Here is a 27,277-nt window from a genome sequence, read left to right on the forward strand (position 1 = left end):
AATGAACAATTATGCAAAAAGACTTATTTAGCATGTGAAGAAACATCTAGTTAAAAGTGAAATATCCTCACTGATTAATCCAGCAACCTGCTAAAACCTTTGAAGCAAGAAAGACTTCTACAAAAATAATTGTCAGTATCTTTATTCATACTCAACTTGCTTTCAAACTATCATTACTATTTAACAAAAAAAAATCATGCAAACAAAGTTTAATTGTTAAATTTAAGGAAAAAGTGCAACAATTTGTACATTAGTCTCGTCCATTTTTAAAAACATCTTCTCCCAGCAAATGAATGGCCTTTCCATTTACTTTACAGTACCATGCGATTATTAAATAGTTAGAAAACATTTTTCTGTCTTCCAAATAGAAATATTGAGCCTTAAAATAGTATCCTATATAAAATGTAAAACTTGATTGGTTTGACTTTTGTCCAAAGAGAGAACGAGGACACAGCAAATATCATGAGTTCTCATTCTTTCATGCGAAAAATTCATAGCAGAGAAGCTATAAGATACCCCCTTCTATGTGGCACGTGGATCTCAGGCTTTACAGTGACAAAAATTACATTACATTTTTTATTAAATTGGATTGTGTACATCTTCTAAGCAATAAAAAGAAATAAAAGCTCTGAATTTTTGTTGTTTGGGACATTGATTACAGTAGAAACAAATCCTAGGCTTAAATTCTGTATAATAATTAAGTATAAGCAACCAGTCTATCTTACATGAGATAGTCATGAATTGGTTAAAAGTTAACATTTTGATTCCAATCCACATGGGATCTGGAGCGGAGGGAGGGATGCGGGTGCATCTATAGATTTTCAGACGGAGTTAAAGGTATCTGTACTTGCAAAAGGCTTTTTTGCTTTTTTTGTTCAATTGTGTCTGATTCTCAGAGTGCCTGGGCCAATTCCTGTAGTTTTCTTGGCAAGGTTTTTCAAAAGTGATTTGCTAATGCCTCCTTCCTAGGGCTGAGAGAAAGCGATTGGTCCAAGCTGATTTGTGCATTAAGGCAGGAATAGAACTTGCAGTTTCCTGGTTTCTAGCTCCATGCCATAACCACTATACCAAACTGGCTCTCTGTAAAAGGCTTAATCACTCCCCAAGATGGAAAGCTGGATTGCAGTGGAAAGCTGGAGGCACACTCAGTGGAGATGGGGTGTCTTGTTAAAAACGGGTGGATGTACATATGTTATTTGCATACTTTACCCCAAAATCTCTTTCACGGAGATTATCATGAGGTTTGCATAGGAGAAATTCCCTGTGGTTTTTGTAAAAATTTGGACATCAAATCAAAATGGATTCAGGCTCTCTCTCAATACACAGTATGACACTCTTTACATCAGTTGTTGAGAATAATCAAATCAGTCTTTGACAATGATCAGAAGACACCCAATTACCTCTGAGCAAAACTGAGTCCTCCAGTTTTTTTTCTGTCTTGTCACACTAATTTTTATGATGATGTAAATGTGCAGTTTGCTTATGGTTTGAAATAAAGTGATTTAATTTCTGTTGATGGGAATAGTTGTCTTCAAAAATCCTCCCAACTTCTGTGTTTCATGAAATCTTGCCTTAAAATATATGGTGTCCAATTTCTTGATCCGGACAACATGCTAGAACACTCTGTTATGCTTTTGCCTATGCAAAGTTTGAATCCCTTTAATAGAAAAAACTGCTTCATACTTTAGCAAAAGCTGCATCTTGCAACATCTGCACAGAACTTTGCTTGGCAAGAACTAAAATATTCCAGATTATGTATGAGACACATATTGGGCTATGCATTTTTTTTTTTACCACCAGTACTATTAAAAGTTGTATAAAAAAGTACAAAGAGCACAGCATATTCAGCAAAATATGTAAATTGTTGGATTCTCTTATTAAAAAATTTAATACTTGGTTTTTTTAACCTTAGAAGTGCAGCAAGAATAATAACCAAACAGACCTCACAGTAGACTGTGAGGATAATAATTATTATCCCCATTTTACAAATGAGGAAATTGAGGCAGAAAGTTTCATACCATGCCCAAGGCCACAAAGGGAATCATTGGCAGAGTTGAGAAAAAGGAGTCTGTTATTCCTAGATCCCACACTTGTAACTTAGCTATGAAAACACCTATATTGTCTCCACTACAGGTAATCCTCGACTTACGACCACAATTGACTCCAAAATTTCTGTGGCTAAGCACAATAGTTGCTAAGTGAATTCTGCCCCATTTTGCGCCCTTCCTTGCTGCAGTTGTTAAATAAATCACTGAAGTTGTTCAGTTACTAACAGCGCTGTTCAGTGAATATGGCTTCCCCATTGACTTCACTTGTTAGGTCACAAAAGATGGTCACATGACCCCAGGATGCTGCAACCATCATGAATACATGCCAGTTGCCAAACATCCAATTTCTGATCACCTGCATGACCAAGGGATGCAGCAATGGTCGTAAGTGCGGGAAAGGGTCATAACTCACTTTTTTCAGTGGCACTGTAACTTTGAACGATCACTAAATGAATTGTTGTAAGTTGAGGACTACCTGTAAATATTTTCATATCCCAAGAGACCTTTTAATGGCAGGCATTATAAGGTGGTATAGATGCCAAGCTTCATTGAAACAACTATTTACTGATAAAGTGATAAAACAATGAGTGGCGTTAAATCACTGTCAATTTTAAATATTTCAGATATTGTGATTTTGGATTTGCTTCTTACATTGCAAATAAACAATTGGGGGGGGTTTAAGGGGGGGGGTTTGAAAACAATTGCAATGGAATTTTTGCAATTTAACACATTTTACAGATGCAATGACAGCTGTCATAACTATTTAATACTCAATATAATTTCATTCTTTCCCACCCTCACCCTCCCAATTTCTATATTGAAAATAAAATATTTTATCTCTAAAATGACGTATAAAGTTTGATTCGGGACTCTTAAATGGATATGGATACATTTGACTCATGCAATATAAGCTTAGACTCACAAGCAGCCCATGCCAAATATGTTCTGTTAAGCACTCGTGTTGTCTACCTACACATTTCTTCATTGGTCAGAGGGCAGGAAAGAGGGGCAGAGGGATGGATGGAGTGATGCCCTAATGATATCAAAGTAGTACTTTGGGCAACCTACACAAGTGTATTCTTATAAGATGTTCCGTCGGTCTCATTTTGCATACAAGATTATTCTGAAGTCGAACCAATGCTTTGTTTTGTGAAAAGATGCTTTCTAAACTAATGATACTGTATACAGTCTTAGCTCTTCAGTCAAGTAAAGATTGCTTCAATTCCACATACTGTTAAGCCAAACAGGAAAACCTACCTGCGGTGCTATGTTGATTGATCTATTTTAGTTTCTAGAAAGCCCACTGACAAAGCAGCAAAATGGAAGTTAAATACACACAGAACTTAAGCACTTGGGTGAGGAGAAGCGCTACTCTTTAATTAATTAGTTAATAACTGAAAACAAAGCAAAGGGATTATAGTCCCTTATAAGTTGCTTTTGAGGGACTTGATTCAGGAGCTAAATTCTAGGAATTGTAAAGCCCTGCTCTAGCAAAGCCATTCTGAACCAGATATTGAGACAAAACCCAAATCTGAAGGTTTAAAAAGCAAACGGATAGGCCTAAATTAATTAGAGCAGGTCTAACTTAGAGGGCTAAGAAGAACTTGCCATGACTATTGCCTTGCAAGGACAAACTCTATGGCACCAATGATAAAGCGTCTTAATGCCAGTAATCCAGCATTCAGATTTTAAATCAAATGTTCCTACAAATTTTAGTAGTAGGATAGAGAAGCCCAAGCAACCAAACTGTTTTGTGGTGGGAGATGAAAGAGAGTTTACTCAGGAGCGGAAGCAGGTGATTAGGGAGACATGGTTGTTTTTTCCTCCCTCAAAATATTAGAGCATATGATCAGCATTCACCATCGATGGAGATGGAGGACAAAAAGAAAAGACATCCCACAACACAAAATATAAGTATGGAATGTGGCAGAAGATGCAGCAACACCCAACGCTGATTGTTTTGAAAAGGAGATTAGAAAAAATCATGGAGAGTGAGGCTCTTAATGATTACTAATTGCAACAGCCCAATTTGACCTCAATACCTCTTTATGCTAAGGACCAATGCTCTTTTGTGGGGACAAAGTCCCATACCAAAGACAAATCTTTTGAGCTTGAATGTGCTGGGCTCTTCTTCATGAACGAAAGCATCTTTCACAGCAATAGGGAAACAGCAAGAATGGGAATATATGGGGTTTGTGCAATGTGCATTTGTGTAGGTGCTCCTGGTAATGGAGTTATTGTTGGGTTAATTCATTTTCATAAAAAAAAAAAACCTTAAGCATCATCTGCTCTGGGTTTACCATTCTGCTTAAGAAATTTTGTCACCTCCACATCCTGTGCCTTTTAAAAAAAATACAAGGCTTTAGAGTAATGTGGGACTGGCCAAAGACAAAAAATATTGCAGATCTCGCCTAAAGCAAATGAATGTGCATATTTATCTACATAAATTTAACAAGGAATGCATTTGTATTATGTAACAAAGATAATTTCTCCTATATTACTGAAAAACATACAGGAGCCTTAAAATGTTTGCATGGATCTGTTGATTGTATTTTTTCAAAGATGCATTATGGTTAAAACTGAAGTATTTGTTTAATGACCAATGATTAGGGGACTGGAGACTAAAACATATGAAGAACGGTTGCAGGAACTGGGTATGTTTAGCTTAAGAGAAAGAAGGACTAGGGGAGACATGATAGCAATGTTCCAATATCTCAGAGGTTGCCACAAAGAAGAGGGAGTCAAACTATTCTCCAAGGCACCTGAGGGTAGAACAAGAAGCAATGGGTGGAAACTAATCAAGGAGAGAAGCAACTTAGAACTGAGGAGGAATTTCCTAAACAGTTAGAACAATTAATCAGTGGAACAGTTGCCTCCAGAAGTTGTGAATGCCCCAACACTGGAAGTCTTTAAGAAGATGTTGGATAGCCATTTGTCTGAAACGGTATAGGGTTTCCTGCCTAGGCAGGGGGTTGGACTAGAAGACCTCCAAGGTCCCTTCCAACTCTACTATTGTATTGTATTGTATTGTATTGTATTGATCTTGTCAAGATCCTGTATCCATCCTTCATCTCTGATACGACAATGCAAGTCTTCCCCGGGTCCAGGGAAGGAAAATTTCTAATCTTTTCTCAAATTATACTTGATTCAAAAATGCATTAAATAAGTTTGATACACATTTGCCAGGATTTGGAAAAGGGAACGCTTGTGTTTTAAGCCCAATCATCCTCTTGTTATAAACCTGGACTGTTATGTGCTAACTGAATTATTAAATTATGATGGTGAATGGTCAATTTTTTCATGTTAGAACAATCCCTTAGGAACCAATTATGCAAAGGGAAAGGTCAGAATCGTCACAAAGATAAGCCAATTCAGCGTATAGGTCAAGACTTTCCTGCATTATTTTTCTCGCTGATGTAAATTATGCTTTCCAAAACTTCAGGGTTCGAAACTGCTGGTTTTTTAAAAAAGAGATCAACATCTTTCCACGGTTATTTAAGTTTTTAATGCTGAAGTTAATCTGCCACCTCCTTTAATGTTACTGCCTAAGAACGACTTCAAATGTGAATTGCAGCAAGCTGGTTTCTTGTATGCCTAATTATAGTGCCCAAAATGTATCTCCAATATAGTCATTTTATTGGCAACAGGACAACCTCAGGGCATGGCTCTTTGGTCTTGCTGAGAGGACCCAGAGGGCCACAACTGCTTCTAGCTAAATTTGGAAGCCCAAGAAGCTATTGAATTGAGCTACCACCCACTATTTCTCTACCTGAGTAAAAAGGATAATTCTGCCGCTGCACTAATATTTGGAGTGTTTCCCTTCCAAGCCTCTGAGTTTATGCTCATTCATCTTGTGCACCAAGCTCTTTTTGGCAATTTATTTGAAAAGGCATTTTGGCCAATTTCTTATCTTAATAGACTGCTTGCAATTAATTTTCAAAACCTTGTTTGGCAAAGCTGAATGTGCAGCTAGTCCTCAACTTACCACCATAACCGGGATCAGAATTTCCATTGCTAAGCAAGGCAATTGTTAAGTGAGTCCCGCCTGACTTTACAATCTTTTTGTTGTTGTTGTTGCCATGGTTGTTAAGTGAACCACTGCAGTTAATGTGGCCATTAAGCAAATGTGGCTTTCCCCCAGATTGACTTTGTGTGTCTGGGAAGGTCACAAATGGCAATCACAGGACTCCAGGATGCTGCAACCATTATAAATACATGGTGTTTGCAAAGTGCCTGAATTTTGATATGTTGGGATGCGGCAACAGTGATAAGCACGGGGACTTGTTGTAAGTCACCTTTTTTAGTGCCTTTGTAACTCTGAATGGTTGCTAACTGAATGGGTTTAAGTCAAGGACAACCTGTAATATCTCCCATTTTACAAGGAAGACACAAAGGGGATTTCTCAATTCTTGGGAACATACCCATGTAACGAACAAGCAGTTGGGCCTAAGCAGCATGCCTTCCTATATTGTATTATTTTGTAACATTGCAGCAAGTCAGCAATTGATTGTACCGATATGGAGCACAAAAGCATCTTCACAGTTAAAAAAAAAAAAAGTACAGAAGGCAGGCTGCCTAAGCGACCAAAACCCTCTGTTTTTTTGTCTATCACCATCTTGACTGTGATCCTCCGTCCCCCATAGATGACTCAATTGACTTCCCTGTCAGTTCAACGCAACATCTTAACTGAAGTATAAAATGCCAAAGGTTAGAATCAATGGCTATTAAGCACGAGGCAAGAAGGATGGTCTGATAGGATGGGGGTTATATGGGTCACTGCTGCGCTGCATTTTTATACTGTGTGTGTGTGTGTGTGTGTGTGTGTGTGTGTGTGTAGCTTTGTTGCATTTATTTGTTTGCTTCTTGTCTTGTCTCTTGCCATCAGCTATGAATTGTCAACCGAGGTAATTAAAAAGAAGACACCGCTATTTTCCCCACTTTGGTTCCCTCAAGATGTGATACGATAACATCACAATTAGACTGAGGGCAGCGGAGTGGGGAAGGCTGTTGAAACTGTTATAACACCAATGAACATCTAACAAACACTGGACAGGGGACCAAAACATAATTTCATAGCATAAACTGTGTATGTCAATATTACTGTCTATGGCAACTAATACACATTTAAGTCCCTATGGTCACCTTAAGAAGAGATTGGACAAGTATTTGTCTGGAATGGTGTAAGTTCTCCTGTTTGAGCAGAGGGTTGGGCTAGAAGACTTCCGAGGTCTCTTTCAACTCTGTTATTCTGTTTATTTTGACATAAGTGCCTTCTTGAGCAACTTCTCACATTTGTTTATTTAATTTTAATAAATAAAATTTAATTTCTCATTATCTACCATGTTTCCCCCAAAATAAGACAGGGTCTTATTTTCTTTTGACCCCTGAAATAAGCACTTGGCCTTATTTTTGGGGAGGTCTTATTATTTTTGTGGTGCAGGAGGCGGTGAGCGTGATCACCTCATGGCTGCTGCTGTGTTGCAATATTTTCAGGGGAGGGCTTATTTTAGTGCATGCGCTCAAAAGCCCAATTGGGCTTACTATCGGGGAGGTCTTATTTTCGGGGAAACAGGGTAGTACTTGGATAAGAACATGCTGTGCGTTGTCTGGTCTATTTAGTCTACTATTGCCAGCTTTAGGAGCTAGTTATTTTCTAGGGTCAAAGAGTGACAATATTTCACATCACTTGCAAAACAATTCTCTAGGAATTGTTTCCATATTCTCTGGAAACAAAGCAAATGACACCACAGCCTTTCAACATGCCAATCAGGGACCTCTTCAGCAATGGCCTTTCCTTTCTTTGCAGCCTTTTGAGGGCTTTGTAGTGGGGAAGTTATGCTATCCAAATTTGATAGGAATTAGGGGGGGGGGGGAACGATATGCTGGGACAAAATTAAATTGGATTTCATTGAAATTATTATTTCCCGTGTAATATATTCCAAATCTACATAATTTTACATTTTTGCAACAAATTATTTGGTGGTTGCAAATCTAAACTCTAGATTTTGAGAGTCTGCATCGTATGTCACAGTATCTCGTTTTGATAAAGATACTCAAATATCCCAGACTTGAATAAAACTAATCATCAGATTTTGCATGAGAGGAACGCATATCTCCTGCTTTAAGGCATTTGTTGGTGCTGTGGTTTTCACCAGGGCATGGCTGCTGCTTCGTAGATTCTCAGCTGAACAAGAGATGCAGTGCATTTTTGCAGGCCTATTAATCTCTTTGTGTCCATTTGGAACCCTAAATATAGAAATTGGACTAAGAAGCGTGGCAACGACAGGGAAATTTTTTACAAGGCACAGCACAAAGCTTACAAAAACTATTAACTATCCAATGCAAAAATCTCATTACATGTTTGGCGAGATGGCAGTGCGCTTGTTATTGATTTATTAATTATTTATTGACTTTATATATGGCTGCCTATCTCACAGAGTGATCATACCTAGGCGGTTTACAACATGGCATCTGAAACTAGCATCCTTCATTTTCCCAGGTAGCACACTTGTTTCACAGCTTATATGGGGTTTATTTGGGGTTTAGGTTTAGGGTCACTCCTACAGATACTTTTTTGCACACAGATGTAGAGGGAAATACATGCTATCATGTATGAGGACCTGGCTTATTTTGTCATGATTGCACACCTTCTGACAGCCTGTATTTAAAAAAAATAGCCTTTCTAATAAATTCTGAAAACATTGAAAAGTTTGCTTCTGTGTGTGTTCTGTTCACTTGTAGCTTCTTGTGCATGTTTTTTAAATCCTAAAGATTCGCAAAAGAAAGGCAAAAAAAAAAAGGACCCTTGCCTAGATCCTTGGAGAAAATGAATATGTACAGGAAAGAAAGAGTTTTCCGAAGAGGATTTTCACACATTCTAAGCAGGTATGAAAAAAATAATAATCTTCAAATACAATTGGGAACGTTTTCCATTTTGGGAATGCATTTTTGTGTGGCAAAACTGATAAGCAGATGGGCCGTCCAGGGACTAGCATGCACATATTTTGGCAGCTAAATGTACAGAAATTAAGAGAAAAAAACATAACTAGGAAAAGCCTATCACATTTACATGCAAAAGAATTTCAGTTCAACTATTTAGTGACCTTTAAAATGGGTTAAATTCAAGTGAAATACTGGTGGGAGGGGAGGAAATGAACTAATTTAAAAGCAAGGGAATAAAATTCTATGAAATATCTGATTATAGCTCTAATATATTGTTTTCCTGTTTCAAAGTAATAGATATGCAGTAAGTGCCCAGCATCCTCTTGAAAGAAAGCCTCATAATAATAATAATAATAATAATAATAATAAAAGCACAGGTATCTGGTTGTCCTCCAAATTCCCTGCTCAAGTTCTTGCATAATCCTCATAACTGCTTTTTAAACATCTTGAGATCAAATAATTGATTTAGTTTTTCAGCAAGAAATGAGGGGAACTGGCCCAGCCTGCACCAGCAGCTCCTCATACTAGCCGGGAGTGGGTAAACTTTGCACGTGCGTGTGCATTGTATTCACTGTGCTCAAAATCTCCTTGCAGTTTAAGATAATTTAGCAGTAGAACTACATAAAAATAAGCAGAGAAGAGCACAGATTTCCCTAAACTATCAACAAGGTGCAGAACTTTAAAACTCCTAAACAAAACAAAATTGTAAAACATTTAAGCTGTAGCCAAAAAGTTCATCCCAAAGAACCTTCCCTCATCTAGCACAGCTGTGTCTTATTAAAATATGTATTTATGTGTATCACAGGTGATACAATTACTCATAATATAGATTCACTTAATGTTGTTCATTAAACATGCAAAGTTCATTGCATGATGCATATTCAAAAATGTATTCAACGGCTTCCAACAGCAGTTGAAGAAAACGTGTGTTGCGTTTTCACTCTGTGCTTCCAAGTATTCTAAACCAATCTGTTGAAAGCTGAAATTATTTTTAGAAACATTCCTTAACGATTTCAGGCTTGACTCTGAATTCTACATCTCTATTAATTTACTGTACACTTTTTATATTCCATTCATGCAGTTAAGTAAATAAATAAGTATAAATCGAAGCGTTAGGGATGTGTAGATTCAGAGCCCAGTTAAGAAATATTTAGGATAAAATATTAAAACTGGCTTTACAATAAACTTGACTAGTGATGTAAATTAAATAGCAAATTGGCACCCTGGATCATAATATAATCTCACGGAGATTGAAAATAATACATATATCAGTATTATGCAGTTTTACCTTGGAGCTAGTTCATCACAGGCTCTAGTTAGCATTCATCCTATGCACATAATTTTTATTTTATACTGAAAACTTTATATTGAAAACCTATACAAAAGCTTTACCTTGATCAAGTAATTTAAAAAGCTTTTATGGGCCTTCTTTGTTCATATCTTTTGTTTTTATCATAGATCTGGCCAACTGTAATATTGAATAAAATTTTCTGGATTTCCCTTTATTAAATTCCCCCCCCCCCCCCCAGACCCCTTATTCTTCAGTCAACATTTTCATCTCTTCTTTCCTTAACCCCACATGATAGTCTCAGATTCATTATTAAACTATTTAAGAAGTTTCAGAGGTACAGGAGATAGAGAAAAATAGTCAAAGTTATAAAAATGACAAAGGCTAGCGGTAATCTATAAGCATCAGTGATTCCTAGATAAATACACTGGGTGATTTTCTATGTCCACACGTTCCTTGGCATCTTCCCTTCCTCGTTAACCCCTACAATTCCCAGACCTGAATGGAATCAACAAGGCAAAGGTCTAAAAACTCCAGGGCTAAGGGCAATTTCTCACTGGGGAGGAGGGCTTTCCTGAGTCTATTGTTTTCATACTTCACACTGCAACATGGGATGTACAAACTGCGGGTTGACATAGGAGAACCCTTCAAAATCTGCTTGGTCTATGTTAGAAATGACCAGCTGATCGGGTGGCGTTAATACTGGTTGTCCTCTGGTAAAGAATTTGTCGAAGTTTTCGGCACCCTTGCCACACTGCAATTAAAAATAAACAAATTTACAAATTGGAAAGCAAGTTTAAGTAAAACAGAAGCTAGATTGAGGTTAAAAACTCTTAACCTGCTCTGAGGATCATAGAGGGGAAGCACATTTTTTGGTCTTGAATGAACGGGCTATAATAATATTCTTGATACTAAAAGTCACTACTGTCTCAGATATTACATTCAGGTGGATGAAAACTAAACCTGGTGACCGGGAATATGTAAAGTAAGAATTCTTGTGCTGACTGGTTCAACAATGGTGAATGTATTTAGAGCTCATATGCAATATTTTTATTTGCACATTACATATCTTTATTCGAATGTACATTCTAGGACCTAGCTGTGTGTGCACAAAATATTTATACTGTCAGATTTCTGCATTCCAGTTATTTGGGAATACTATTACCAGTCAGAAACATTTCTGGCTGGTGAACCATGGGAAGTCTACACAAATTGGGGTGGTGGTATGTTAAACCAAGTGAGATGAAATGAAATGGGTGGTAGAAATGTCTCCCTCCTGGTAGGTTAGGCTCTTCCCAAAGGAAAATAATTTCAACAGAAATACTTCAAGATGTATTATATTTTAGATAAAATCAAATCATTAAAAACATGCAATGCCATAATTTTAAAATTCTTTAAAAATGAATTTCACAGACTTTCTCTTTCGAGTTACTGGTCTGTGATAGTAGATTTATATACGGACTGTGTTCTCCTCCAGGTCATTCTTCCTATAATAGTCTAACATTCAAACAGGAACCCTGGCATTCAGAGGACAATACCCCATTTTGGTGGGGAAATATACATGAAATGGTAACTGCTGTTGCTCACAGCTGTCTTGCAGGGAGCTTTGTTATGAACACGCTCATTTTTCTGCCAAATGCACTCTCTTAATTTCTGGTTGTAGCAATCAACTGCAAAATGGTTCGAATAATACATTCTATGGATTTTTTGTTGTGTTTCAAAGGGCAAACTACTTCATAGCAATCAAAAAAGATTTTAACATGATGGGAATAATGGTTGAATTCCAGCCCACGTACTAAAAATAAGTGCTTTACAGATTACTTCTTTCACATCCCCAGTTTATTCTGTTCCATTTTTTAAAATGGTATTACATCTCCTCCCGACATTTTATAAAGCCCATCTTGGTACAAAATGTAATTCAAGATCAACTTCATTTGCCCACACTAAAGCAGAAAAAATAGCTTCAAGTACCTAGTGATTGTATGAAAAATAATTTGATCAAACTCTTCAAAAATGTAAGTACTACTTAATCTTAGAAATATATTACTACTGGTGCTTTATGTCCACGTGGGATTTTTTTTAATGTCAAATCATATATATTTCAACAGAAAAAGAATAACTACTGGGAAAGGAAAAATTGAATACAAGAGCTACCATTTAAACGGACAGATTTTTGAGAAGGTGGGAAACAACACCCAAACCACACTTTCTGAACTTTGCAATTTCCTATTACACTCCCAGACATCTGTTAATCAAATAAGACAGGTCTTTTAGGAGAACAACTTCAAGCCAATCTCACTTAGGAAATAAAAAAGGATGACTGCATACAAATGGATTAGAAGGCACCCATTAATTCCACTAACTGATATGGAATACATCCCCACTCCATTTTTAAAAGAGTAAGACTTTATTAACGAATAATCTTAGCTCTAGGAAGGTCCAATGTATAGTTAAGTACTAATCCCATGGGATAGCATGGAATAGCAGTGTTCCAATATCTAAGGGGTTGCCACAAGGAAGTGGGGTGTCGACCTATTTTCCAAAGCACCCGAAGACAGAACAAGAAGCAATGGATGGGAACCAATCAAGGAGAGAACCAACCTAGAACTAAGAAGAAATTTCCTGACAGCGAGTACAATTAATCAGTGAAATGACTTGTCTCAGGAAATTGTGGATGCCCCAACACTGGAGGTTTTTAAGAAGACCATTTGTCTGAAATGGTATAGGGTCTTCCTGTTTCAGCAGTGGTTTAGGCGAGAATACCTCCAAAGTCCCTTCCAACTCTTGTTATTCTGTTTTTTCTGATAAGACTTTTACATAGACGTCCCCTGATTTTACTACAGCATTCTGACTGATAAAGATGAATCACAGCAAAAGTTCCATGTAATTCCAAACAGTCAGCACCACAGGTCAATCTCCAATCTCTGAAGATTCACAAAGCCCTTTTATTTTGATTAATATGAAAGCAAGAAAGTTGAAACTATTTAGCTTGTACACTGGAAAAAAAAATGCTGGGTGAGATATATTGAAGTGCTATCCAATGGGACACATTTTTCACCAAAACACTTCAAGCCTGTGCATACATATATAGAAGTTCCACTCAACCTATTCATGCATCATTTCTGCCTAGGTCGTACTACAAGGATCTCTCACGGGATGTGAAAGGATGAATTTTGCTTCTTCTGCTTGAGCTTATTGCATAAACCTCTTCTGTGCATTCAGAGCTGCTTTTGGGATCCTTCTCTAGGTTGCAGGTGAGAGGACTGCAACATGAGAGAATACACCTCCCTTCTGATGGTGCTCTGGGTCTGAATCTCTCTCTTCAGACTGCTGACTCCTTTCAGCTGCTGCTGTTTCAATTAGGCTTCAATATGGGCTTCAATACATTTAGCAACAGGTTCTCTATCCAGTTGCTGGGTAGGCATGGCCATGGCCTAGTTGGCCTCCTGCACCACGACAGGGGAGGCTGCCCTCCCTGGGCTCCAGAGGTTTTTTTCGAGCCTCCGGGAGGGTGAAAATGGCCTCCCCAGGCTCCAGAGGCCGGAAACAGGCCAGTGTGCCGGTTCGCCAAACTGGGCATATCCTTAGCTAGAGGATTGCCTGAAACCATGCAAGCCCCATTTGTAGCCTTCTGGAACTTCTGGGAGGCCCGTTTTTCACCCTCAGCAGGCTCCGGGGGATTTCCTCGACCTCTGGGAGGGCGAAAGAGGCCTCCCCTGGGCTCCGGAGGCTGGAAACGGGCCCGTTTGCAGCCTTCTGGAACTTCTGGGAAGCCCATTTTTTGCCCTCCCAGAGCCTCCGTGTGGGCCCTGCACTTACCTGACATCCCAAACGGGCCACGTGGAGACTCCTGGGAGGGGAGGGGTGGGCAGGGCCAGCCAGGGGTGGGATTTGCGGGTTCGCCAAACTGGGCAGATCCTTAGCTAGAGGATCCCCTGAACCCATGCAAACCCGCAGCAGTCCACCCCTGCTCTTAAGCATCTTCCAAGTGGTGTTTTTAAATTCTGTCTTTCTATATCTGACTGTGTACCGTTATATCTTCTGCAATTATTTATTTGGGTCTGCCTGAATTTTATTATACTTGTTTTGAGTGTATACAGTACTGGCAACTGCTTAAGAACTTTTTGACTTGAAAAGACCATAACTAAATAAAATAAAACTTGGGTTTTGTTATGGGACCACAGACACCAAATGCTGAAAGAAACATTGCTGCCTATCTCATTTACCACTTTCGGTTTGAATGGAGGCTGGATGTCTCTGTTCTCCAGTCTTTCCCAGTCAATTCTCCTAAAGAAGGCATGTTCCCTAATGTCTCTCTCTCCTTCGGGCCCACAGCCGAGACGTTTGGCAGGGTGTTTAGTCATTAACTGGAAATCAAACACATAAAGGATACAATGAGATTTTTCAGACTGAGAGGAGCAGCACACAGTCCAGAGGTCTTCAAATTTGGCAACTTTTAGACTTGTGGACTTCAACTCCCAGAATTCTCCAGCCAGCAGAGAATTCTGGGAGTTGAAGTCCACAAGTCTTAAAGTTGCCAAGTTTGGGGACTCCTGACACAATCAATAAAGTCATCTTATTTTTCCTAACATCTGCTGCTGTAATCCTAAATGTCTATAATTCATACTTATATTCTTAAATTCCAAATTGGGTGTTGTTTTGTCTAAATACAGATTAAAGGCAGATTTTATCACTTTGCTAGAAATTCAATTTTCTTTCATCAATGAGTTAAAAAGAGAGAGATTTGAAGAAAGAACAGATACAATTTTGAACCCAGAAGCACTAAAGTAATACTCACTACCATCCCTTAAAAATCTTCACTTGATTAGACAATGGTTGCTAGAAAAAGTACTTACTAGGATGTATATTTATAGACCTTTTTCTTCCCACTGTTATATAAAAATAGATGTCCTTCTTAGATACAAATGCATTCTTTCTCTCGTATATCATTCTAAAAGCATAAGCTTCAACTATTGTAGCAACAAGGAAAAGAGAAAGATAGCTATCTACAGAGCAAATCATGAAAAACATGCGTGCCATTTAAAGTTTAAAAATTTTACTTTTGTAGTTGGGACTACATTGTCACCAATAAGACTGTGTGAGATGGACATCCCTTTGCACACATAGTTTTTGTAATAAAAATATGTTTTCTGAGATACGGCAATTATCCATGTTTTCAAACAGAAGCAATATCCGTTTTTGTTAAGGAAATCATCTGGTGTGAACCACAAAAAGAGAAACAGACAAAAGGTCTATTTTCATTATCAGTACTGTACAAGAGGTTTGGCTCACCAGCACCTAGTGAGAACTGAAAATATTTTTTTTTTTAATTTAAAAAATGTTTCTTAGGGAGGAATGCATTTTATTAGCTATTTTGATTCTATAAAAGTGAACCCAAGTGACAAATATTTTTTTTAAAAAAAATCCAGATATGTTAGGCCAATTCTATTACAACAGTGCTTAATGAAATATCAAAATTGACTTTACCCAGAGAGTAACTGATAAATGTTAAAATATTGCAATCATAAATTTATATGTCTCAAAATAAATACAATAACATCTCAGATCAGTGCACCTTATAGGCAGAAGAACTTGGATATTGATGCTCAAGTTGGCATTAAATCCCTAAAATGGTTGGCCAAGAATAAAAACACATTCCGCTTAGGAAAAAAATACTTAATAATGGGTCTGGCATAGAGCCAGTGAAAGAACACAATTTGAGCTCCTAGATTCTATACTAAAATATGGGTGATTTCATTGAATATTGTACTCAGAAATGAAATGCATATATGTTGCCTTAAATCAGTGCTTCTCAAATAGTGGGGCGGGCCCCCCAGGGGGGGCGCGAGGCTCCGTAAAGGGGGGCTCAGCTCAAATTATTTTATATATTTTTGTTTTGCAGGTTAAAGTTTTTTTTAATATTGTGTTCCTTTAAATCCTGTGCTCCTTTAAATCTTTTCTGCTACAGTTAATAAAGCTATTCTTTGTTGTAAATTGATCCACATTTCTTTCTTTTTTTATTCTCTTATAGGTTAATAAGGATACAGTGTTATGCAGAGGTGTACTTATAACAATTTTATAGACAAATGATACTATTTACAGTCGCACGGGGGGCGCGAAATGTTTTCTTCTTCCTAGGGGGGGCATGACAGAAAATAATTGAGAAGCACTGCCTTAAATAGAGACAGACAACCATATTCCCCATCTCTGTATCAGTATTTAGAGCTTCTAATTGAGGGCAGTTGTTTGGGACCATTTTCAAATTCTTATTTCTTTCAGGATATAAATAAACTATCAACTTCATAACTAAAGTTATCTAAAGGATTAGGATTAATTGCAGAGGTAACAAGTGCATTCGAGTATTTTACTGAATACCTTGTTAGCAATTTAATACATTGTATCTATTTTGTTTTATTACGTTAATACCATGTTTTGATTTGATATGGTCATTTGACTGCAGTAATCAGTAGAATAAACAAACCTTACCCCTTTGCAGATGGACACAGCTTCTTTGGACATTGCTTTGGGATAGGAAACATTATGTTCCATTATTGACTGGAAGAGTTCATCTTCATCCTCGCCATCAAATGGAGGCTGTTCAAAGAAAGCAAGATTGACAGGACATTAAAAAACGAATGTTTACCCTGAACATTTATTCAAAAGCAGATTGTTATTGCCTGCTGGATCAGATTACCCTTTGATCAAGCTAACTGGAGAAGATAGGTGTTTGGGGGAAGGATGGATAACATTCTGTTGAGTTGTAGGACAGAACCTTCCCCCCCACCTTTTTTTGGGGTGGGAATAGAAGAGACAATGTTTTATGCTACATCAAAAGCTTTAGTTGTTGGTCCCACCAAGTGTGCTGGCCTCATATCTGATGCCCTGACTGTTGGAAAATGATGATCTCCCTGCTGCTTAGCATCTACGATCCTTAGATGAAGTTACCTGGAATTTTGGAATCCAATGTCACCACAATGCTGTGTTCCGACCCTCTCAATCTCAATCTAAAGAAGCTGTTCAAGTTTTTAAAAGGAGCTGTTGACTATACAGTAACTATATGAAGGGAAAGAAATTGAAACATTGTCTGTTTTGGGGTATAATTCAAAGAGCAGATTATGATCAAGCTCTAAAGGATTTCCAATTAATTGGAGTATTGTATTTTTGTGTGCGATCCTAAGCTTATTTTAAGCTTCCTCAAAGTCCATTTTTTCTATGATCTTTGAAAAATTTAAAGATAATAAGAGATCCTTGCAGCTTCATCTATCATCCTCCACAAATGAAGCCTCTCAATGATTCTTCTATTAATAGACAGCTTGCAACAAATATGGCTTGTTTATTTTTAATTAATGTATGATGTGCTAATGTGTGGGTTATGTGAGTAAATCATACTTCAGTACTTGACAGTATTTGGAAATATAATTTGTTGCCAGCATAGGGATTGAGAACAATATATGAATAAAATAATATGGTTGGATTTCTAGCTTTTGTCCCGCACGATCCTCAAACTGAAGAGTTGCAAGACAAAGAGTAGCTTAAAAAAAAGGAAAACAAACCAGGAATTGGGCAACAAATTAAAGATTATTTATCTGGTTCATTTACAACAGGGATCTCCAAACTTGGCAACTTTAAGACTTGTGGACTTCAACTCCCAGAATTCCCCAGCCAGCAAAAATTCACAAGTCTTAAAATTGTCAAGTTTGGAGACCCCTGATCTTCAAGACTGATTTGTTCACATCATAATTTAAGACAAAATATTATTTAGAAGATGCATGGACATAGCCATTGTATCACTGAAATTTTGCCGTTTTAATTTCCAGAGGATATTCAGTTGGTCTGTTAACTTGAAATTTAGCTATTAACAGTTGTTTTTTACGGCGTCTTATTTTGTCTTTCATTCCTAACTCATTTAATTGTTTAAGGCTTACCTCATGAAATGGACCTAGCCATTCTTACCTGACCAGCCAGCATCTCATATAAAAGTACTCCATAGGCCCACCAGTCCACTGACTTTCCATATGGTTGATAGGCAATAATCTGTGAATTCCAATAAAAAGATTTAGTAATATATCTTGAAAATATCTGTTTTTGAGAAAGATCAACAGAAATCTAAGTGTACCACTATATAACATCAACTACACTAATAGCTCAGTGCATTAAAGTAAACCTATTTTTAATGGGTGACACTGAAATCATGGATATTTTTACACTATAAAATACCGGATCTGAAGTGGTGGTGTTTAAACTAAATTGTTTTAAGGGAAACAGGTTTCCGGAACTGGCCTAGCCAATTAAACTTGAAGAAATTAGATTTGCCCCAATAGCCCTGGATCTGTTTGGCATGACTCTATTTCTGCAGTTGACTATGTTATCTGAACAGCTGACCAGGGACATACTGTAAATTACCTAACCCTTTCCCATACCATAGTAGAGACAATGTCCTAGAAAGTCTCAGCAAAAATGAGACCTCTCTAGAAAACCTGTCTCTATAACTATTTTACTTTATCTTCTACACATTGAAGAAGAGATAAACAGGCACAAATGGATGAGCATGTTGCTGTCCATAATAATATTATAAAGTCTGTTGGATCACCACTAGGGATTTGATTTTTCATCCGCTCCAGAAAGAGGGGAAAATGGAAAATGAAATGAAAGCCTAAAATAATGGCCTTTCTGCCATCACTCAGGTGCAATGGGGAATCATCCAGTTGTGGGGTGGATCACTGGGTTAGCCATCCTGGATGAACCTGGGCACTGAAAGAGACAATTAGTGGATTCTGAACTAACATATAGATCCAAGGCAGCATCTGATTCTGCCTACTGTCTATAGAGCTTGCACAGCAACAAATCTTAGTGATGTCACCCCTCTCCCCAAATTGACCCTTAAGATATATCAATACTACAAATATATTCAGCTCCCACTAAGGAAGCAGCAGCATTTTTTTCTGTCACCAGTACTGAACCATAGTTTAAATTGGGTGATCAGGCCTTATGGAAAGCTACAAGGAAAAGCACATTTTCTGAAATTATAACGATAGTTATCGTTTGTGCTACTGCACTCATATTAGTCAAATGCACCCTTTGATTAAAACCACATGGGTGCATTTAGAGAGTTCTGGATCTCATAGCAGTAAATTCAAGTTTGAAATCAAGTATTTTTTCAACCCCATTTTTCTCATTGATTAGTGATTCCCCTACCAAAGGAATTATTTATTAGATTTTTATTCTGCCTTTAACAACCTTTGTTACCTGTGGTTAAACCTTAACAACAACTCTGTGAGGTAGGTTGGGCTGAGAGAACTAGAAAGCTAGAACTCCCAGTCTCCTGGGAGTAAATGTTTTCCACCCCATGTGTCACAGGTCACACTGTCCAATCAAATCAGTTAGTGGGCTCCTTGGTCACCCCTTTCCTCCTTCAACTGACACCTGTTGGGATGACCTTGGTTCCCATGGGAGAGCTCTTTGTTATGTGTCGAAGATGTTTAATTTACTTTCCCCCTCCCCCCCCCCCATCCCCAGAGTACATGGCAACCATGAAACAGCAAAAGATGGCTTCAGCTAGGTTTCATTCAGAGTTGACAGTGATAGTCATTTCATCCAGTTCCCCATCATTTTTCCTTACTAACTGGAGAGCAGCAGGAAACCCGAGTAAGTTTATCAACATATATCACCTTTCTCATTTCCTTCGTCAACAGTAAACAATCATGTTAGGAAATCTAGCACTGATTGATTGTTCAAAAGTACATTATCTTCTGGAAGAATTATGGGCATGGTACATAACAATAAATACCTCTGGTGCAATATAATCTGGAGTCCCACAGAAGGTCCTTGTTGACACTCCATCACTCATATTCTCCTTGCACATGCCAAAGTCTGCAATCTTAATATGTCCTTCAGAGTCTAACATTACATTATCTAATTTCAGATCTCTATGAAAAATCACAACAATTAAGAAAGTTAAATATCAGCTGTCAGAAATGCTGGTGGCAGTCTCATTGCAAGAAATAACTTAAAACTAGGATAGCACAAAGAACATGTTTTTTACCGAGGCAAACCTGTTCACCTACTGAGAAGGCTTACAGACAACTTATTTGTAGGTGCCAAGGGAAATGATTGGGGGGCACAATGGAGCATGTTGCCACTGGGTTGCTTATATAACTATACAGATTAAACTGTGTCTCTTAAATGTCCCTGTACTGTAGTACTGTATACAAATAGGGAGCAAACCCTATATTCACTCACAGTGATGATGTTACCTAGTTGGGTAATGAAATGTCTTCGCGAAAACAGCCAAGCTCAGAGAGCACCAAGGACTCCAGAGTTCAACCCTGAGCTACCAGTACATATATTCTTTACTATTGTATGTCTTAAACACGTACCTCTCTCTCTCTCTCTTCCTATTGAGATATATTGGGCAAGTCCTGTTCAGATCAACTTCATTCAGTGAAGTCAGATTTGGGGTTAAATGGATAGGCTTTGGGGTCCAAATGTCTATAAAATTTGCTTCATGGTCAAGCATACTAGTCCATGAAGATAAATCGCCTTCATTTTGCTATTGTTCATTTTATATGCAAGGCTGCTGCTTTGGGGTATTTCATTCTGCATCTTTTGTGATGATATTTTATTTAAATGTATAAAATACAACTCAAATCTGACTTGATTGCTGTATACTCCAATGGTTTTAGAAAATCTAGTGAGAGCAATAGACTGATGTGGGTACATTTCTTTGTCTTATGATGCTTATAAAAAAAGCATTTTATATGTTTTGCAAATCTTATAGCACTGAAGACTTCTGTTAGTGCACCAAATTGAGTAAGTAAATGTGAATAAAAATAAACATGTTTAATGTGTTCTGTTATTTGGGGAAATATGTGTTCCCAGTTCAGTGCTTTCTTCCCCCATTTGTGCCCACAAACATTTCTTTTTTACAACCTGTGACAAATTTGTGTTGTTACACAGAGCTGCTCTACTTACCGATAAACAATTCCTTTCTTATGGAGAAAAAAAAGACCCACTGAGATTTCTGCTGCATAGAATCTGAAAAGAAAAAAAAAGACTCTTGCTAATCAAAAGAACTTCACCTGTATATGCAAGATTTGAATAATTTACAACCATCCATTCAGAAATGTTCCTTCAGGCCATTCATAGAGTAGGGTTGTATGGACTGGTCTTCTCCTCTCCATCAGGTTCCCACTTATAGATTCTGACACACTGTAAAATTTGGAGGCTGATGGCTGCTGTAGGAGCCTTGCATTATTATAAAATCTGGATTGTCCTGGATTCTAGGTTGCAAACACAACCTTTCCCAAGAGATCAGGCCCCTAATTTAAATGTTCACATTGCCAATATGTGGAGGGAAACTTACATACCTCCAGAGTTATCTCACTGGGCAAAAGCAAGGATGCTTATACAGGATTATAGGACAAGATCAGTGGTGAAGTTCAATTTTTTTTACTACCAGTTCTGTGGGCGTGGCTTGGTGGGCGTGGTGTGGCTTGGTGGTCATGGTTTAGTGAGCATAGCAGGGGAAGGATACTGCAAAATCTCTTCCCACCCAACTCCAAAGGAAGGATACTGCAAAATCTCCATTCCCACTCCACTCTGGGGCTAGCCAGAGGTGGCATTTGCCAGTTCTCCGAACTACTCAAAATTTCCGCTACCGGTTCTCCGGAACCTGTCAGAATTTGCTGGAATTCACCCCTGGATAAGATTAACACAATGGCTGCAAGTCACAGAAGACTCCATTAATGCTATGACTCAAAGTCCTGTTATTTACAAGAGAATAGAATAGAATACTTTAGTTGACCGCGTGTGATTCGACACAAGGAATTTGGACAAATGAGGATTTCTCCTCTATGACAAGGTATTATCAATCTCAGGCAAGAGCTGTCATATATTATATTAGTTTGCTTCCAGACAATCTGAATAGTGCCAGCTTGTTTCTAAAATGCTTGTGATTCACACTACACCTTATTTCCTCTATGATTCACACATAATACAATAATATAAGAAATGCAGCTCCTTTCGAAAAATTTACTTGATTAATTGTATGAAATTAATAGAGACCGTGCTAATTAGGAATTTAATTATTCCCAGTAGTTTTAAGTCTATGCAATATTGATGAGTTTTTGAAGCTAGCTTTCCTGTGAAGCAGGGTCAATTACACAGAAAATATGAGTAAGGTGGGGAATGGAAAGATACATCTTCCTAATGCAGAATATTTTATGACAAATTCATAAAATCAACAGAAAATGCACTCACACTGCTTGGGGCTCCTTGAATTTTCCTACTTGCTGAATATGATACATCAGGTCACCACCATTCACATACTCCATGACAAAGTACAGGCGATCCTAGCAGACAATATGAAACCAAGAAATAGGTCAGGCAGTGGACCTGCCGCTGAGGAATGGTCAATACAGAAAATTGGGGAAAGAGTCTTAAGTGCATCTGCACAATTAGGACACAGTCAGACGAATTATCAGATATTAAAAGCAATTGTTTACTGGTCTAATTAGATCAACTTTAAAGTTATGTTCTGTATTCAGATGCATATTTGATCTTCTTTCTTTTTATAGCCATAATTGCTATTATTAACTACATCAGTAAGATGAGATGGATTCCCCCAGCCCAGTTTTTAAAATATCAATAAGTCAAATGGCTTAATTGTGAATGTCGCATTTCTTTGTTTAGATACATTGTACTGGTTAACAATGGAAACAATTCACATTAGAACAATCTTGCTTTCTAGGATGCGATTCCATCATCCTCATTTAAAGAACCTACGACCAACTTAAATATCATGAACACAAGTCATATGTATTCTTTTTTGTTCCCTCTGTTAAGCTGCTATTTTCTTTTCACTATTAAGAAATGCAAACAGTAGATTTCAAGAATGACTTTTATCAGGATGAAGGCAGGTGTTAAGCTGTGCAACTCCTCCTTCCCATTCTCCATCCCCCAAGGCAGATTCCCTTACATTCCTTTGTACATAGCAAAATTAAATAATACAATAAAATGTTAGGATATTGAATTAAGTAGCTGGAGCGGAAAAGTGTATAATAGGCCAGTACATACAGTTGTAGTTGATTAGTTAGAGAGTGCTGATTCATGTATGAGGCAAAACTCTACGCTGTGATTGGTTGCTGTAAGTATAAAGGGGGAGTTTCCCTTTTCCCCCTCCTTTTTTTCCTTCCTTGTGCTCTATATACTGTTTAATTTACCTCATGATGTTCCTGACTACCTTGTGTTGCTTCTTTCTGGGTCATGACAAAGACTGCTGTAAATTTGAATGTTAAATATATTTATATATATAAAAGACTACAAGTTTGTGTTGGTGTCTCCGACTTCATCTGGACAGCTGCTGCCCAATTCCATGACAAATAAAATACAACAAATAAAATAAAATACAAGGAACGTCAACCTCGTCCATCCATCCATCCATCCATCCATCCATCCATCCATCCATCCATCCATCATCTATCTACTGGCAGATAGTCAAAAGAAATGCTAACCAACTGATGGTTTTCCATTTCTTTCTGCCGATATATAAATAGATCAGCTGACAGAATTACTGTCTATTATTTATCACCCTACCCCACCACATTTTTCACTGACACAGTTCAAAAGCTCTGTGACGTCAGTACAGCAAACACTGTGAGTGTTAGAAATCACAGCACAAGGAAGACGTACCACAGTCTGGAAGCAAGAGTGAAGCTGCGTTAAGAAAGGAGGTTTGTCCATCAAAGCTAGAACTCGCTTTTCAACCATGGTACACTCTACATCATCGTCTTGAATCACCACGTCTTTTTTCAATATTTTGACAGCATACAATTCTTCTGTTCCCTTTAGTTCTGCGAGCATCACCTGAGCAAATATAAAGAGAAGGTGAATATTTTGCTGACTACAGACCACCAGTCATTTCTATTCAGTTGTGGATGGAAAAGTTTTTCTAGTAATTCAGTTCCCTACACACATTCATTAACCTGCAGTCTAAGAAAACTGTTTTGTTTTTTCAATGTGTTGTTGTTGTTAGTTGTGTCCAATCCATCATGACCCCATGGACCACGTTCCTCCAGGCCTTCCTGTCCTCTACCATCCTCTGGAGTCCATTTAAGCTCATGCCTACTGCTTCAGTGACTCCATCTAGCCACCTCATTCTCTGTCGTCCCCTTCTTCTCTTGCCCTCAGTCTTTCCCAGCATTAGGCTCTCTCCAGTGAGTCCTTTCTTTGAACCAGAGTTCCAAGGCCTCAATTCTTTGATGCTCAGCCTTTCTTATGGTCCAACTTTCACAGCCATACATTGCAACTGCAGAGAGCTGTATTCAATGTAGCTCTCCCATTTCTTACATAAAAACTACTATTCCAGACTAACTATTCCAAAAGTTCATAAAAGGGTGAATAATGGCCTAAAATTGATCTCTTCCTGCATGTGGATCCTAATCACCACCTACATAGTTTTTAGATAAATTTTTGGAAGATGAAATAGCACAAGAAATTCTTAGTATGTTATTGGAGATGAAGAACAACGCTGATGGAACACTGGTCTAAAAGCCTCTGATAAGCATTACACAGTGACAATAAAAGCAGCAAAATGCAACTATTTCTCCACTCTTATTGTGTCGGTGGATTGCTGTCCAGTGGCTCTCCTAGGAAAGCATTGGTTAGAATACCTTTAAAGGATTGCTACGAGGACTATTTGAGGCATCTGCAGAAAAGGTTTATTGGATTCATTCTGGGTTGGTTTATAGCTGTTCAGATTCAGCTAAGTGAGATATGGATCCATCAAGGTTATTTGGAAAGGATCTGTGCTGTTGGCCCTGAGAAAATTAAGGGCAGCACACTTGCATGTAAGAATCCTAACTCGTCAAAGCCTCCTAGGAAATGATCTGCACGTGGGTCCAACCAGCAGTGAGAGAGAGGTAGTTCTGCCTTCAGTTAAGGAGTCATTGCTAGACCATACAGGGATGGATATTTTTTAATCTATCTCCAACTTTCTCTTTCTGGAGAAGGTGGTTGAGAAGGTGGTCACCCTGAAGCTTCAGAGAACTCTGGAGAAAGTGGATTGTATGGACCACTTCAATCTAGTCGAACAGGTTGTAGCACTAAGATGGCATTGATTGCACTTTTTGATGACCTGCAACTGGTTCAGAATGGGGTGTGTGTATCCTTCCTTGATCTCTCAGTAATACCATTGATCATGGTATACTTTTAGGCAAGCTCAAGGGCTTGGGGGTGGGTGACATGATGTTACAATGGTTCTGCTCTTTCTTCCCAGGGTCAATTTAAGATAGTGTTGATGGGAAAGAGAGCCCTGGCCCTAAGTCTCTACTGTGAGGGGATGTATCTCAGGGATTGGTTCTGCTCCAGGTCCCGTACATGAGGCTGCTGGATGAGATCACTTATCAATTTGGCGATAGGTATAATCAATGTGATGATCCTACTTAAAGATGTCAATGCTTGGCTGTCTAAGGTCTGGGTCCCATATCGTAAATAGTGTCTTCTGGTGGGACCAAGGAGATGTGTCTTTTCTGACACTGCATCTGCCCTCCAAAAGAGCACTTTCCCTGAGATTTGAATAGCCTCAACCGTACGTGTCTTTTAACACCCAGGTTTCTCCCCTCAGGTCAGGATCAATGGTTGTTATTGTTTAGTTTTTATCTTCCTGCCCTGAAGTACACATGATTGGGTGACTATATAAATTGATTAAATAAATGGATGAATAAAAGAGTCAATCGTCTCTCTTGTATGTTTCTTGATATAAAAATTACATATTATTAAATGGATTATAATTAAGACGCACAAAATAGCTCTTTGTGGAAAACAAGTTTCACAACTCATTTCTTTGCACCTCCATCAAAGCACAAAATATGACACCTCATTAACAGCTAGACTAGATTTTGCTAATTTACATATTCTAATTTAACAATTAAAACGCGAGGTTGCTTAAAGATACGACAAAAATATTCTTGGAAGGCTAGTAGTCTATTTGCCAGCTGCTTATACAGTAGATTCTTGAGCAAATACTGTACATACAATATATTCTCCAAATCAAATAATGTTTTCAAAGCAGTATTTACCTGACTCTAACTGTACAGAACATGATCCTGAATAGCAAGTTTTATTATGCTTACCCTAAATCTTTATTATGTTTACACCAAATTTTATATATGTCTCCTCAGAATTAAATCCCACTGAATTTAGTGAAATGAATTCCTCATGTAAGCAGGTGTAGGATTGTAGGCACGTAGGCAAATATTGGATTGCAGCTTTGTTAACAGAACAGCTAAAGGAATTATGAACAGATCAGCTGTGTCTCTAACCTTTCTCCCTTTCAGATTTAAAATAAAAGCATAGAATCATTGGGTTGGAAGGTACTTCAGAGGTCTTCTAATGTAATTTTAGACCATTCAAGACAATAGCTGTCCAATCTATGTCTGAAAACCTTCAGTCCAGATTCATCCATGACTTCAGGAAGCAAGCGGTTCCACTGCTTAATAACTCTTACTATCAGGATGTCCCTCCTCTTTGATGGCAATACAGGAAGACCGTGGTTATTTTGTGGAGTTAGTGACATTTTCATTTCTCCTTCACATTAAGAAAAACCTAGAAGTTTAGACCTCATTCTGAGCTGGTTATCCCAAAGTTGTTTTTTCAAAAAGGCAACTGGAGTTTCTTGGGGTTTTTTTTTCCTTTGAAAACGTTTTGCTTCTCATCCAAGGAGCTTCTTGGATGAGGAACTGAAGAAGCTTCTTGGATGAAAAGCGAAATGTTTTCAAAGAAACTCCAGTTGCCTTTTGGAAAAAGTATCTTTGGGACAACCATGACTTGAACAATTGAGAATCTTCTCCGTGGACATTCTGAGCTGGTCTGCTCTCCCCTCCCTCCACTCTTGCTTGCTGAATAAAGGAGACAGGGGAGGAATCTTCATATAGGTTCAAGGCTTTTCTTGTTGTGAAAGCCTCAAACTTTCGGTTCCCAACCCAGAAGACTGCAAGACCTG

The 27,277-nt window shown here is 38.0% G+C and overlaps 1 protein-coding gene across 1 annotated transcript in view; it reads right to left on the minus strand.

The window, feature by feature from the left end:
• Positions 1-8,715: 8,715 nt before the first annotated feature.
• Positions 8,716-27,277, minus strand: part of PRKCA (protein kinase C alpha) — a 209,195-nt gene continuing 190,633 nt past the window's right edge. The window contains exons 10-17 of the mRNA XM_081934404.1: positions 23,968-24,141; positions 22,537-22,628; positions 21,250-21,312; positions 20,066-20,204; positions 18,232-18,312; positions 16,765-16,872; positions 14,505-14,645; positions 8,716-11,032 (exon numbers count right to left, since the gene is read on the minus strand). Of these exons, the coding sequence (XP_081790530.1) occupies positions 10,868-11,032; positions 14,505-14,645; positions 16,765-16,872; positions 18,232-18,312; positions 20,066-20,204; positions 21,250-21,312; positions 22,537-22,628; positions 23,968-24,141 (963 nt within the window). The 3' untranslated portion in view covers positions 8,716-10,867. The remainder of the gene's footprint in view (positions 11,033-14,504; positions 14,646-16,764; positions 16,873-18,231; positions 18,313-20,065; positions 20,205-21,249; positions 21,313-22,536; positions 22,629-23,967; positions 24,142-27,277) is intronic.

This window comes from Natrix helvetica (genome assembly GCF_964273705.1).
Source record: "Natrix helvetica genome assembly, chromosome: 1".
Taxonomy (NCBI): domain Eukaryota; kingdom Metazoa; phylum Chordata; class Lepidosauria; order Squamata; family Natricidae; genus Natrix; species Natrix helvetica.